Source organism: Fulmarus glacialis, unplaced genomic scaffold (assembly GCF_000690835.1).
Source record: "Fulmarus glacialis isolate BGI_N327 unplaced genomic scaffold, ASM69083v1 scaffold17160, whole genome shotgun sequence".
Taxonomy (NCBI): Eukaryota; Metazoa; Chordata; class Aves; order Procellariiformes; family Procellariidae; genus Fulmarus; species Fulmarus glacialis.
The window spans coordinates 32,263-48,244 of NW_009188564.1; the positions used below are offsets into that span (position 1 = coordinate 32,263).

Sequence of the window (15,982 nt, forward strand, 5' to 3'; positions counted from 1 at the left end):
GGTAGGGCATGAAGATTAAATTAGTAAGATAAGGAACATAAGTGGGTATAATGCTAAATGACAAACATGGTACCAGTTCATAATTCATTTTCATGTTTAATGTAAATTTTCATTTTAATGTATTGCAACAGCTTCTTTGGTTTGTGCTGGAGTTTTGAAAAAAGTGTCTTGCTGAAGAGCGTAAATCCAACTTGCTGTAGGATTTGTGATCTGTATTACAAATGCATCACGCTTTGTATATACTGTTGAGAATTAATGTGATGTGATGTTGTGTTTTGAATGCAGTATGGAAAACTGTTAAAAGTAGGGGGGGGAATATTTATCTATGTATGCCACTAGTTCTGTTGTTCAGTTCATTGTGTTAATTAACTGTAACATCAAAATAGCTAATGGTTTGGTTGAAATTATTTCTACCCCCTTCTAGGGATCAGATGATTGCCTTGTAAAAATTTGGGCAACAGATGATGGAAGGTTGTTGGCTACCCTGAGAGGGCATGCAGCTGAAATATCTGATATGGCAGTGAACTATGAAAACACCATGATAGCTGCTGGAAGCTGTGATAAAATGATCAGAGTTTGGTGCCTTCGAACTTGTGCACCCTTAGCAGTTCTGCAGGGCCACAGTGCATCTATAACATCATTGCAGGTAGGTTTTTGCTTTGCAAACTCACTTGAGCAATAAAAGGCATCATTTGACTGAAAAAGGAACCACTCAAGAATGTCCCATGTAATAAAAATGTGTGCCTGGCAACTAAGCCGTGAAGTGAGAAGGAATTTCCACAGTACACCTTGTGAAATAACACGTGTTTGTTGTCAAAATGCCTGACCCTTGAAAAATGGCAGACATAATCCTTGTTTAAAAAAATTGCATGACGCGTGTGGGCAGTGCTGTTTTCAAGTATCATTCCTTTGCAGGCTGTGATTCTGAGCGCAGGTACATTGAGTAAGAGCTGCAGTCACTGCTAATAGTTTGGTTTGTTTCTCCTTAGAGTTGCACACTGTTGCACAACTTGGGTTATGGGGAGGGAGAATGCAGAGTGCTTTGGCAAGTAACCGAGAAGGGTATTCTGAAGGAAGAGAGTGAGAAGCATCGTGTTACTTTGGTTTTCATTGCAATTTATTGGGGTATTTTTTTTCCTTAAGTATGGTTTGATACATGAATTTTTTTGTGAGAAGTCAATGACTTGAGGAACTTACTAGCACATCTGGAATTAATTAATTTAGATTTTTTTTTAGATTAACCAGAGACCTTTTCTTTTTTCTTCCCTCACTTCCCCCAGTTCTCTCCACTGTGCAGTGGCTCAAAGAGATACTTATCTTCAACCGGGGCAGATGGAACAATATGCTTTTGGCTGTGGGATGCTGGCACCCTTAAAATAAAGTTAGTTGCTATTTTATTTGTTGCTATTTCTTTGTTGTAATTAAGAATGTTGTTCAAATGTTGGAGAAGAATTTGACTAAAACAACACTTGTCACTGCCTGGTTCACTGTGTGATTGTTGGGTGTGATCTATTTCTGATGTAGCTATAGCTTGCTTGCTTTTAAGGATGAAGTTGGTAATATAACTAACTTGAGGATTTTGTGGAGTGAAGCAAGTAACTATATACCCAGTTTTACTTTATCTCTGTTAATTTAGTAAAAAATGTGTAATGATTTTTTTTTTTAAATGTGATGTCAAAGTTGTCACTTTTTGGTTCTGTTCTCATCTCTTAATCCCAAATGAAATAAAAGTTATGTTGATAAAATGATTGCAATTTAGACTTGAAAATCCAGATTTTTTTAGGAGAAGGTAATGTCCTAGTGATAAATCAGGATGCAATATTTTTGATGTTTGTTCTTCCTTATTTCTATTACCTTTTCATAGTTGCTCTTTACTGTAGCATGGCAGGAGGCAGCATTCTTGGGCAGCTGTGTTTTGGTGGCTGAAGTTGAATCTGAAGTTTGTGCCTTCAAAGTGTAAAATATTAAAAATGTTGTCAGGACCCTCAAATAGAGATAGGTTTTTTAAAATTAACTTGTTCAGTGGGTTTCAAATGCTTTTTGCATTCTTTTCCTTTATCACAAAACACCTGTAGCTCAAAATTGGAAATAGTTGTTTTAGTAATCATTAGTAATTTAGCTTTGGGGATGAGGTGTGTTCTTATGGGTATATTCTCCTGGAATATCTCCATTTTCTTGTAGTTTTGGTATTTGCTGTTAGAATCTCTTTCTTGCAGCATGCCAAGGTTATGCAGGTAGGTTTGCCACTTCTCTGGTTATCTGGACCTCAACTATTTTGATGTTCTCTGGGCATTTTGGCTCTCATTTTTTGATATTGTAGGTGAAGCTGCTTCTCAGGCTATTAAATCTCTGCTGCCCGGTGTACGCTGTAGTCAAAGTGACACTATCCTCCTTACTGAGGAGGTGGCTTACTTGCTTATTCTAATATGCGAAAGGGAGGAATTGCCACCACGTTGTTTTTCTTAAGGTCTCTTATGTCTGAGCTCTTGCTGACAAGATGAAATCTTAATCTGCCTGATTTTTAAACCTTTTGAGCCCACATGTTTCTCTCTCTTTTTTCTTTTTTTAAATTTTTCTCCTTTTCCTAAATAAAGTTTGACTCTATGGAATTGTATTTTGAAACAAATTCTGTCATTAGAGTATAGGGGAATTCCTGAGACTTAAGTGGGTTATACTATATGAGCTGGAAGGTGAATGTTCAGAAATCATGAATATTTGAATGAATCATGGAGTTGGATGGGATTTGTCTTGAGGTAAAACTTAGGGAGTGAGAAAGCTGGCGTCAGTTATGGTAGGGGATTCTCAACTAATTCCTATCCATGGTGATAAGTAAATGTAGAATACAAATTTTCAGTGAGATGCACTTGGCAAATACTAAAGGAATAAAAGATTTTTGAGTAATGCTTTCATGTATAAGTAGTCGCAGCAGATGTGATCAGACAGCAGCATAGAAAAAACAGATTAGTTCAGCGGTCTTGCACAGCACAGCAAGGATCTGGTAACCCAAGTCATGCCAATGATTCATGTTGCTTAATGACAGAGTGCAGAGTAAATTTTGAGACTGGAATTGGTATCATCGTTACCTTCTGTTCTGGAAGTATTTTATACGTTGAGTTTGAGAAGACAGAGGGGCTCTTTAAGCTATGTTTCTTCAGTCTGGGGAAAGATGAGTGCGTGAAGATGAGACGTGTACAGTCATGAGTGTCTTGAGGAGGGCATATAATGAGTAATTGCTTGTTGGCCTTCATTGTACCAGAGGGTATCAAGCGAAGGTAGCCAATTCCAAATTGGAAGGAGGGGGTTCTTTACAAAACACGCAGTTAAGCTATGAAACTCCTTGCCACAGGATATTATTATGCATTATATGAAGAGATTAAAAGGTATCGCTGTATGGTTTTTCTGCTCTTCCACATCCAGTTTTGGCTACTTTGGAGGCAGGATACTGGTCTTCAATCTTTGTTTGAACTTAGTAGAGCAGTTATGTATTTGAAGTAATTGATGCTTTTTGATCAAAGCTAAAACTTCATAAAAATATGGTAAAGTCTAAATAAGAAACAGGCATGTCTTTTGGGACTGGAATATAACTGTCTGTCACTTAGGATATCAAAATAGTTGGGACACCCAGAAAAGTCTTAATGTAGCTCTTCCTGAATTGAACGGTATACTACTTCAGCAGAATTTGTTAGTTACAGGAAGTTTTACTTAATTTGCTAAACTGTAAACTTTTCTAACTGTGATTGTGTTTATTACAGTAAATCATATTAAGTGATACTGGGAAACTAAGACTCCAGTGCAATTTTTTACAAGGAGATTGCATTGTGTCTTGGTAATGGGTGTAGGTTGTCATACAGTTTTCGATGAGGTGATTGCACTTCGTACACCTTTAGATCTGGATCCGCTTCCAGAATTGTGGAAACGTGGCGGGTTCCCTCCACATCCATTCAGTAATGTGCTGGGGGAAAAGAAGCGCCAGTGGTATGAGACCATCAAAGGAGAGAGAAGATTCCTGTTAATTTTTTTCGTAAGGCCCTTTGTGGAATTATTTTTTAACAAATGTGATGTGTAGGCCATCTAGAAGAGAGAATAACTGGTGGGGAGGGAAGTTTGTCCTTCCTTTTGTCGCTATAGTAAAAAATACAGACTTGCTTCTGTTCAGTCTCTAAAAATGAGGAAAGCTGGCAGAGAAAATAAGATCTCTTACCACAATTATTCAGGTTCTGAGCTTGCAGCCCTGTATCTCCGTTCCAACGGCCCTCCCACCACAAGCAAGAGAAATGGGAGCTTTCAGGCAAGACCAAAAGATCCGAGTAGTACAGGTGAAGAGTGCTGTCACATGCTTAAATCAGAACTTGATTTCATGCTCCTTCTGAGCTTGACTGCAGCCTGTCCTTCAAGAATACAATTGCTGTCAGTGATGAAAGTGTGTTACTAAATCGTCCAATACTTTAAATTGGGACTGGTGGTGAAGTCTTGAAATTTTAGCTGCTCAAAAAAAAAAAAAAACCAACCCAAAAAAAAACCCCCAAAAAACCACAAACACTCCCCCCCCACCCCCCTGCTTTTTATACTCAGCTCTACTTGAATCATCTGGCAGTGAGTTAAGATTATGAGCTGTTGGGCAGCCTCATGATAATCATGTGGTTGATCGTAGTTTCAAGATGATTGGCAGTGCCAGCAGTACTTTGCTGAACTTTTTCATAAAATATGGGAAAGGCAGCGTTTGAATATACTACTATGTTCAGTGTGCTCTCGAATTAAAAATAGTCAGTTTTGTTCTTCACTACGCTGAAAACTGTTTCAGTGGAACCCAGCTCGGATGGCTAAGTCTACTGGATCAACTCCCTGTCTTTAACTGAAAATTGGACTTAGTCCCTCCTGGGAAGAATTCCCCCTGAAGGCAATCTTTCTCTGTCAGCTTCTTCAGGAGATGAGGAAACTCAAAATTGTTCTTCGTTCTCCACTTCTAAAATTAGATCAAAATACCAACAGATCATGAAGAACTGGAAAACTCACTACCTTAAAAACTGTATTATTTGCCATTAAAAGGAACTTTGATATCCTTTCAGCCTTCTAATGTCTAGTGCCCTATCTGAGTTCTGTTTTCTGTTTTGTTTTGTCTTTTTAATTTCTGCACATGTTTATTTTGTTTCATTCTTAGATCACGAAAATCCTTGTATTCAGTTTTGCTAGCAGCTCTGCTGCAGTATTAATAGTATCTCTGAAATAAGAGGCTTCCTTATGTTGGTCTCCCAATTTTTTTATAACCTTGTTAATTGAGGCATGTTCCATATCTAGGTCACACATATGGCGCAGACAGGAGATGCTTGGTGACAGAGCTCTGTTTTGATAAACTGCAGAACGACACATTACAGTAGATTTGGTGCCATAGGATGAAACGCAGACATTGGCACGGCTGACCACACAATTCTTGTGTTGTTCAAAGGATCAGCCTTGTTCACGTGTTTCTGTGACTAGCGTGGATGCATGTTCTTCAGTATTACAGAGCCTCCTGTGTGCTCCTCTTCTTTCAGTGAAGACATTTCTGACCAGGCAGTTAACATGTATGCCTAAAAGCAGTAACATTCCAGGTAGATTAATTTGGTTTCCAAATAGAGGAACGGTAAGGTTGGTTGTTGCTGCAGGTAAGGAAGTCAAGGAATGTGGCCTAAACAAGATGGGGAAAACAATTAAAAAATTAGGCAATCAAGACTTTCCCCATATTTAGTCTCCTGTCCCTATTCTGGATGGTGATAGAAAACACATGAGTCGTATCCTGGATCAGTTGACAGTAGGGAGAAGAGAGAAAATCAGCCTTGGGTCATCAGAAATTGAAGAATAATCTGCATCAGGTTTAAGGGAGGATTGCTACAACTGGTCAGTACATCAAAGTTAAATTAGTTGAACTGCAAAATATTTGCATATGTATCTTCTCTGAGAAAGATGCTGAGTTTTCTTGTTATTCTTCTGCCACCTGTTTGGATCACAAGTTTCCAGTGTTAGTCTGTTACTGGCAGACCATATGAACAAGGCAGCAGAACCGTCTCACAGATCTGGGGAGAGGAACTTACTATACTGCTTTTCTTCTATTCTATTTTTTCCCCCCATAATCTTAAAAAGAGGAAAAAAACTTAGGAAAAACACGTGTTGATGATTTTGACGTTCCTGTTTTGGACAAGATGTTGATTTCTCAGTTGTCATCAGTGTGGTGTGATACTTCCCATCTGCTTTCTTAAGGAGAAGGCACTTGATGTTAAAGGGACGGCTCATACATCAGAATTCAAATATGCTTAACCTTGTTTGTTAGCTTGTGAACAAAGGCTTAATTTGGAGAGGTTGTATCACACATCTGTTTTCTGGGAAGAAGTCTTACTTGAGCCACTGCACGTCCAGAGTGAGGGCAGTCTGCAGGGCTTGGATTAGTTAACCATTCCTGCACTATTGCTGCATTTTGAAGAAGATGAACTTGTGAGATGTTTATATGAGTGAGTGTGTCCCTTAGTTGAGGCACATACACCAAATTGCTTCTTTGCTGCTTTGAGTGCAGGTTATTTTTTGACTGCAGCCCCTTTCATTTCTGGATCTGTGCTGAACTTAATACAGATCTCCTCCAGGAGGAAAATGGTTTACCAGGGCTTTTCTGGACTTCTCTATGAAATGTTTATGAAGGTATCTTAGTGCTGTCCAGCCATTTAATAATTGGATTGAGAATGTTTGTAAAGTGAAACAACTAGCTTGGTTTCTGTATGTTGCAAGAGATTATGCTTTTGTCCACTTTCCTTGCTTCCCAAAAATACTGATTGCCCAGCTCATTTTGCAAAGACCACAGTCTGCTCTAGTGTAAAATAACACACATTAAAGAGACATAAGTTGGAGAATTTAACTTGGTTGTCCAAACTAGAACATAAGTGCATGCTTGCTCTATTTTGCAGCTGTCCTAACTCCAAAGGCACAGTTCACAAACCACAGTGGAAGAAAACAGCAGCCTATTTATCTATTTACACTTACGCCAAATTATGTAAGCTGCATATTGAATCATCCGATAGTTCTTTTTATGTTAGTATCTCAGTTAAGAAGGGTTTCATCTGTTTTGTAGAATGGATCTTTGTCTTGTTTAGTGTATCTTGTTGTGAAGTTTCCTTGTCATGAGTCTGCAGGGAGTTACCTTAAAACTCCTGGAGGAAAGTTCACAGAAACAGCCTATACTGAATGGACAATTTGCAGAAAGATTTCTTAACTGGTATTCCTAGTGTTCATTACTTTGTTTTATGCATAGGCACCGCTAAGGTTTAATGCTTACTACTTTCTTTGAGATAGCAATACTTGATCTCTTATGCATCTGCCTTCAGCTGAAATGAATTTTAAAAGAGAAAGTTTTGGCTAAGTTATGAATATGCATTTTTTTATGTTAAAACAAATCTTCAGTGATGACACTTGTGGGTGTAATGCTGCTGTTCTCTAGTAAGTTTATTCTTTGAGTGAATATTGCAGATGGCATACTATGCAAGACCACCTACTGATTAGAGGTTGCTGCAGTGCATGAGCAGAATTGAAGTAATGATTGAAGAACCAGATCTGATTTGTTTTGCTTTTATACACTCTTAACGTGCCAAATCCATTGAAGCTTTGGTTCTGCTTGCACATCAGGTTCTGAAATGCCTAAAAGGAAGCACAGGCCATAAAGTAAAATTCCTTACAAACTTCTAGCCATTGTCCTGACATTCTTTGGGCACTATTTGAAACTAGCTGACAAAGAATATATGTCCTCTGAAGAAACCAGTATATTTTAATACTGTGAAAAACTCTGAATTTATTTAAATTTCATTTGTATCCTTTTCTATAAAGAGCGCCAAGCTCTGTTTCTTTCTTGTAAAAGCAGCCATGTGCTGCAGGAGAAAACCGGAATTCCAGTACACCCAGTGCTTTAAAACTGAACGTGATGGGCAGCTAGCTCTAGTGTCTTCTGTTCTGCTTTGCCGGTGACTTAAGGAGGATGTTTTGCATAGCAGTACTAGAGGGGAGAGGGGAACAGGATTTAAGTTGTGATACAGCTCTCCTTGATACTTGGATTACTTAGTCCATCTGGATGTCTTAGTTTCCTAAAGATCAGATCATGAAGCATAGTCACACGAGATTGTTTATAGATGGGCAGCCATCTGTTCCTTCATATTTAATTTTGTCCTTCTGTGCTTTATTTCTAAGATATTGACTTTGTTTTTGAAGCCCTATTAGGAAATTATTTAACTGTTTCTTTATTTGTAGTCCAAGGCCAACAAAGTTTACAGAACGCCCTCGGCCTGGAGTCCAAATGATCTGTTCTTCTTTCAGTGCTGGTAAAAGACTTCCCCCCCACCCCTTTTCTTTCTCTCCCTTGCATCAATAGAAGTAATTTGGAGAGTAAAATGAAGTATAATACAGTAAATGTAGCATATTTCTTGTTAATAAGATGGAATTGAGTTAAAGTAGCTATTAAAAAACCCCAAATGTTTAAAATAGAAATTCAGAATCTATACATTAACTCTTGGTGATTCGAAGTTCTTGAAAACAGTTAAATATAAAATGTTGAAAGTAAGTTTCTTGTGACTGCAAATTTTTAAAAACATGATGTATACCTTTTTGTCAGTGATTCTGAGAGTCGGCTTTATCTAAGATGGAATTTATAGGGATTGGGACAAGAAGGTGTTGATTACCAGGTTTTCATGGTCTGAATTTCATTGATTCCAGAGTTGGCAATTGAAGAATGCAACATAAATAATTGGATAAAATATCAAAGTGACAGAAACTTATTTTCAGAAAGTGTACTGGAGCTCCAGTTCCATTCAATTTTTGTTAAGATTCAGGCTTCTAAAGGCTTAGTCGCAAACAAATTACTGTAGTTAGCTAATCTTTCAGATATGTCGACAGATGGATATTTATCTGACAGCAAATGTGAGGTAATTCAACTCCAGTTAAACTTTTGAGTTTCTAAATCTTGTTTTTACATAAAGGTCAGTTGCAGGCATAGGTGAAATGAGATACAGTTATAAATTTAAGGGAATAAATTTAAGTATTTGATGTTACAGCAATTTGAAAATACTGTAATAACATTAGATTACCCTTTTTTCTTAAAACTTATCTGTTTGTTTTTCTCAGGTGGAATGTTTTTGGCCACTGGGAGTACAGATCACATCATTAGGGTTTATTTCTTTGGATCAGGTCAGCCAGAGAAGATATCGGAGTTGGAGTTTCATACTGTAAATACTTTTTTTAAAATTACATATATATTTGATCAAAATAATAATTTGGATAAATTTGGAATCATACTTGATTTTTTTTTTCCCCCCCTTTTTTTATATAGGACAAAGTTGACAGCATTCAGTTTTCTAATAGTAGTAGCAGGTAAGCACACTATGTATTTATTCAGAGCTAGTTTTTTGACCTTGTGGACATTTGTAAATAATCAGTTTCTGGAAGTAGTTATTAAAAAAAAAAAAAATTGCTTTCTGTTTTGAGATTCATCCAGTAAAATCATAAATACTTGAAATTTCTGAAATGTTTTTTAATGTTTCATTTTAAGTTCTGGATGTTGGATGTGAAGGATGCTAAAGAAAACAGTTCAGTTTATTGTGAAGTTTCTGATGCTTCATTTAATTGATGTTCCAATGTACACTTTTATTATGATACAAATAGTTGTAAACCAAGCTTCATTGTGCTCCACCCACCTTTTTCTCCTCCTTCTACCCCTGCATCCCAAAAAAGGGGAAGAAAAAGGTGGGGGAGAAACTCAAGCTGGGAAACACTTATGCAGATAAGTATCATAATACTCAACACTCAGCAAAAGTGCTAGTTTATTTGGAGTGGGTTTTGTTTGTTTTAAATATTGTCTATACTTCTGCTTGCAGGGCTCTCCTGGCCCTTCAGCTATTTTTACGCCTTAACTTTCTTACTTAGGTTTAGCTGGTGTGGTAGGCTCAGTTTCTCAGAAAGCTCATTGAGTTATAGTGTCCCTCTGCCAGAGCAGTGTCATAACTCAGCAAGGTGCACCAAAGGTCAAAGTACAGTTAGTTCGGAAGGGGCTTGGGAGAGGAAAGCAGGTTCCACTTTTTGCAGGCCTTCAATTTTTTGCTAGTATGGGAAGAGTTTTTCGCCTCAAACCAGTCATACAGCATTCTGACGCTGTTTGGACTTCTTACTTACAGCTTCTTTTTTTGAATTCCAAATTCTGGAACTTACGTTTTTGAGTGTCTTTTCTGTACAGATCTGCCTTTGATCTCTGAGTAATTTTTTTCCCCTTTTGTTAGATTTGTGAGTGGAAGCCGTGATGGAACAGCACGAATCTGGCAATTTAAGCGAAGGGAGTGGAAAAGCATTTTGTTAGATATGGCTACTCGCCCAGCAGGGTAAGTGATGTAAAATGTTCTGCTATCAGATAGATACTTGAAGGCCATTAACACAGTCTGCTGACTTATTTAAAACAAACAAACAAACAAAAAAAAAACGGGGGTGGGGGAAGGCCTTCTTAAATTATTATTGCTTAAATGCACAATATGCTTGTCTAGCTCTTGAAGTCCAATGAAAACAAATACTGGACTACATACTTAGCTGTGGAAACTAGCTTGTCCTGATAATAGCTCCACTAGTGTTTGATTAGATTAAAAGAATAAAAGATACTCAAAACCCATTAAAGGTCAAATTTATATGGCTTTTTACATAGGTATTTATTTCTGGAGCAAGAAAACCAGGTCAGATCTGTTATTGAGACTGCTTGCATTTTAGTAATACTTAAAGGTATTGTGGAATCTGCATGCCCAGAAAAGCAGTATTGGATTCTTTCATACCACGTGCCAGAGCAAATAAATCACTTGCTCTCTAACGGGTTCTCATTTGTTAAAACAATCTAAGAATTTACAAGGCTTTGTAGGTATGGGAAACTTCTGTACACTAGAACAAGCAACAAAAGAGGCTTGAAGATGGAGAATCACTTAGTAGGCTTGCACCTTTTTATTTTGGCATGGAGGAGATGTTTTCCAACTGACATACATTAGAAAGATTTATAATGGGTTTAAGGGGTAAACCTTTTTCCCCTTACTGATCATACTGAGCGGTTTCCAGGATGATATTTAATAGAAAAAAAAATGAAAATGGTTTCAGGAGTAATCCTGTGAAAAGATGTCCAAGAGAGGGATGGAAGAGAAAGCTAAATAAGCTGTAATTTAGTTAGCTGTTTAGATCAGAGAGTATCTTGTCAGTTATGGGCAGATGCAACAAAACATGAATATAAAACTGTTGGACAGGAGTGTATAAAATACTGGTACTTCGAGAACAGACTGAGTTTCTCTCTCTCTCTTCAAAATGCAGGCTGTGAAAATTCTTAGTTTTAACTGATCCTGGAAAAAAATAGGAATGGATTCTTCTTCATTGTGGTCACAAATGCTGAACTTCTTTGAGAAACTGAACTGCTCATTTCAGTGAAGTACCTTTAGCTGAATTCTGTTTTGTCCTTTTGACTAGAGGGATAAGTGCAGTTCCAAATTTGTTCTTTTCTGCACTAGCGCAATTTTATCAAAGAAATGAAATTGCTGCGCTGAAAGAAAAAAGTGAATTCAGCTTATAAAGCCTCCTGGGTTTTGTATTGAATCTAGAAAGGAATCTGGCTATAACATTTTCTATTATTGATTTGTACAATATATACTACTGTGTAATGTATTGTAGTACTTTCTATATGGAAGATTCTATATTTTGTCTGCCTACTTGGTGGTAACATGCTATTGTTGCATTTGGTTGATGTTTTCCCAGAAAATAATGTGCTAGAGAATTCAGTGGTGATTCATCTTTAAACCACACTGACAAAAATGTAATTTTGGAGTATTTTGATAGATTATATTACAGATGGCTAGTGGTTGGTTTTCATAGGGATAAAAATAAAATAGATGCAAGGTTAAGTGCCATTATTACTGATAGTAAAGTGATGTAAGGGTGGTGGTATAAGTACTAAGTATAGCCTGAGAATTTAACTCATGTAAAGGTATCAGAATACTTCTCTCCATATTTATAACTACTTACTACAAATATTCTCCAGGACAAATTACTGTTCACTGGTTGACTAGTTTGGATTTTCGCTCTTCAAATGTCACAATAAATACTGTAGGTATCAAATTTAATTGGGTTAGGTCATGTATCAGAGGGCATTTTCCGGAAAAGCAGATCAACATACTCTTTAAGATATTAAGAGGACCCTATAGTCATTGTTCAAGCATCTACAATTTTTTTTTGTGGTTATATGTGCTACATAATGGAAAACATCTTTCATTTCTCCAGTTTCTTGAAGAAGTAATGCCTCTATTCTTAATAATAAAGCAAAATACAGAGGTATTTTCACTTGTTAGGGACATAAAAATGTTTTGGCAAACTAGGATTGCTTTGAAACTTTTTGCTCTTTTGTTTTAGACAAAGTTTACAAGGAGTTGAAGATAAAATCACAAAACTGAAAGTGACCATGGTGGCATGGGACCGCCATGACAACTCTGTTATAACTGCAGTAAATAACATGACTCTGAAAGTTTGGAATTCTTTCACTGGCCAACTCATTCATATTCTCATGGTAAGGTGTTCCATCTTGATTTGTCAATCCTGAATGTAATATTTACATATACATCATCAAAATTCTTCTTTATGCATTTTTTTTCTGCCTGAAAACTGCCTTAACAAATGTTTCCAGGTAATTGAAATGTAATAGAGATGTCTGTCAGCTGCTTATTAGAAAATAAAGCTTTAAAGTTGCAAATAACCATTGCTGTTCAAGATGTCTGAAATTAATTTTGGACTTTTTTTTTTTCCTAAAGTGCTATGTTGAAGGAGAGAAGGAAACAGTTGTTTCTTTTTACCTTTATTTCATGTGACAAATGTTTTGAAATACTATTAATGGATAAATTTGCCCTGTTTAAACAGAGACAGTTCTGCAACCTAATCGTTCCATGAGTACAAAAAAAAAAGTCTTGTAGCTAGAGTAAATCAAACAACATTTTTACTAATGTCTGATACTTTTTTTAACTGAGAAAATAGGTAACCCTGGGTAACAAGATGCTCCATTAGAGATGGAAATATTTCATGCAAAACTTTAAAATTTAGTATTAATTTTGAAGATGATGTTCTCTAACTTTTAGTTATATATTTGATTCCTTATGGGTCTAAATTAAATTTCTAACTGCTACTCTGCGTTAAAAAAAATTGAAATCTGCGGAGCATTAAGACAAAAAATACTGAATGTTGTGGACTCTAATCTTTTAAAATCATGACGAAAGTATTGGGATGTACTTGTTGTGAAGGTGACATACTTGACATACTTCTTAGGAAGCTAAAATTGCAACTGGAAAGAAAAGAGTGTAAGACACTGCTACAAAAAAAAAGAAATGTGTGGTCAAACTAGTTGTTCTTTGCTGGACACTGTCATAGATTAATATTGCAGATGCTAGTGTTATCATATTGAATTCTTGGGTAAGTATTTGAGACAATCCTCGTGTTCATCGTGCTGTATCTTTAATTTCAGGGACATGAAGATGAAGTGTTTGTACTTGAACCTCATCCGTTTGATCCAAGAGTTCTTTTCTCTGCTGGACATGATGGAAATGTCATAGTTTGGGATTTGGCAAGAGGGGTCAAAGTCCGGTCTTACTTCAACATGGTAATTATTGTGCTTTATGCAGATATGTCAAAGCAACCTTTCTAAACTTTTTGCCTTTAGTACGTTCTTATGTAGGCCAAATGAAGCATGCATTTGTGTATAGGGCAAGATCCTGCATCCAGTGAAGTCAAAAGAAATACCTATTCAGTTTAGTGGGGCAAAGATTAAATCTGTAAAGTGTAAAAAGTTGTTTGGCTGTATGTCATAGTGTCATCTTTCTATATGCTTCATCTACATGAAATTGGAGTGTTAGTTTACATTGTCAGAGATCATGCGTAAGAGACAGGGTGACAGAGACCTTTAGTGCTCTGTTTCCTGCCTGGGGAACCAAGGTGGATCTTGGTTTATTTTTGCATTACTAATTCTTAATCTGGCTAAAGCTCTTCAGGAGTCACCTGATCTCACACAATGTTGTTGCATGCTGCCTTGGCCCATTGGACTGAATACTGTCAGCCCTTCTGTGTAGAGCTCCTCCACATGCAGGTTTCAAATTTGGTCTGTTCTGCACTAAACTAATTCTTCTGGAAGATGGATGCAACAGGTATTTCCATCTGTTTCTTGATACTAAGTGGGTCTTTGTACATATCTTTTTCCTCAAAAAGGTAATGATGCGTTGTGCAATTAAGACTTTGTCTCCTGGAGAAAATTACAAAAGTCTTTGTAGAATATGAAGAATCATTGAGAATGCTGAGAGTAGGCAAATGGGCTTCATCCAGCCTTCAGTCATAGTGGAATGGCAGTCTTGAAAACCAGCATAAAGAAGATCATCTGAAGAAGAGACCTGCCATAGATGTACTCACAAAAAGGGCATTTAGAAATGACGTCAAGCCAGGAAGGTCACTCTGAACCTAAAGAAAGATTTTGAGATGTGCAGTGTACAGTACAGTTCATAAAGTCTCTGAGGAAATTCTTCCAAGCTTAGTGGGAGAGAAAGCAGCCTAGGCTCATTCAGCACTGAGCTAGGTTCAGTATCGTTCCCTCTGCATTGATTTCTGAAACTGAACTTACAAAGGGTCCGAGACAATCATGTTGGAGCTATGAGTAAAGATCTTCATTACTCAGCTGAGGTGTATGTTCTCATTGCATGGTAAGGTTGCGTTTCCACTACTACTTACGATGGATGCGTGATAGTTTTCATGGAATTTAAGGTCAGAAGAGGCTGAGCTCATCTGCCCTTTATAAGACAACTCTATTTAAGAGCTATTCGAACCAAAATTACAAATGCCTGTGACGTTAGGCAACCCCCTGAAAGACTGAAATATTTACTTCAAGGGTACAATGCAACACAAACACCTAAAAAGGGTAAAAATCACATACATTTTAAGATCTTTGGAGTCAGAGAAATGTGTAGACAGTCAGAAGATCTCAGCAGCTAGTAGTCTGTGCTTCATGCTAGAAATGAATGTGAGAAAGTCTGCCTGCTGTGTGAGGTGAGGGGAATTGTAAATCCGGCGATCAGTTTGTCTTCAAACCAATGAATAAGTCATGTGAGCCAGGTATGCAAAAGAGTCATCTCTCCACAGTCTCTGAATATTTCACCAGCCAGTCTTCCATGTCTGATGCTGCAAAAGACGTGGGTGGAAATTAGAGGTTTTCTTAGATGATTTGGCAGGGGGGGAGATGCTTCTAGACCGTGAGGCTTGATTGCGTAGTCACCTCTGCAGAGCTGCAAATGTTAATGTTAAGTGTTCTGGTTTATTAAGGGAGGGCATGAATACAGACAGAGCTGTCAGTCTTCTCCCAGTGTCCTAACTGGCATACTAGCTGGGAACATAATTAGATTAGCCACTATTAAATTATTCTGATAACTGCTGTGACCTTCATTGACTTACTCGATATGTCATCTCATACTTCTGAAAAACAGTATTTGTATGCAGGGGATGGGAAATTTTTACAGATTGGGTTCTTTTGGATCAGACAGGGAATATCATCTGGAGGAACCAAACCTAAGAGTTGAATGACATGAGATCTGCTTTACCATTCAAGAACCTCTTACTATAATTGCCTGACAAAACAGTGTCTGTGGTATCAGAACTAGCACTGGATGACTTTGTCGTAACAAAAGCTCCTTAAAAAAAACTGCAGACCTTGGGGGTGTTGGTTGAATTAGCAAAATCTGAGATGACTCTTAGCTTAATGATAGTCCAGTCAAGTATTCCCATCCTAGATGGATTGCTTGGTACATCTAAAGCCTTTTGGCAAATCCCTAAGGTAGAGTCGGGTATTTTTAAGTCATTCCCCCCCTGCTCCGCCCCTGAATTCCTTCATTGTCAGCGTCAAAAAAAATCAAAATCCAAGGGATGCAAGCAGTGTCAATCAGTTTGA

At 37.3% G+C, this 15,982-nt stretch overlaps 1 protein-coding gene across 1 annotated transcript in view; it reads left to right on the forward strand.

Annotated features, from left to right (window-relative positions):
• The window catches only part of LOC104077806 (PH-interacting protein), a gene marked incomplete at its 3' end in the record, with an annotated part of 60,210 nt that overhangs the window by 22,835 nt on the left and 21,393 nt on the right, over positions 1-15,982 (forward strand). Inside the window, exons 5-12 of the mRNA XM_009579176.1 lie at positions 425-646; positions 1,281-1,381; positions 8,260-8,330; positions 9,130-9,230; positions 9,335-9,375; positions 10,278-10,376; positions 12,424-12,577; positions 13,523-13,657. Coding sequence (XP_009577471.1) covers positions 425-646; positions 1,281-1,381; positions 8,260-8,330; positions 9,130-9,230; positions 9,335-9,375; positions 10,278-10,376; positions 12,424-12,577; positions 13,523-13,657 — 924 coding nt within the window. The remainder of the gene's footprint in view (positions 1-424; positions 647-1,280; positions 1,382-8,259; positions 8,331-9,129; positions 9,231-9,334; positions 9,376-10,277; positions 10,377-12,423; positions 12,578-13,522; positions 13,658-15,982) is intronic.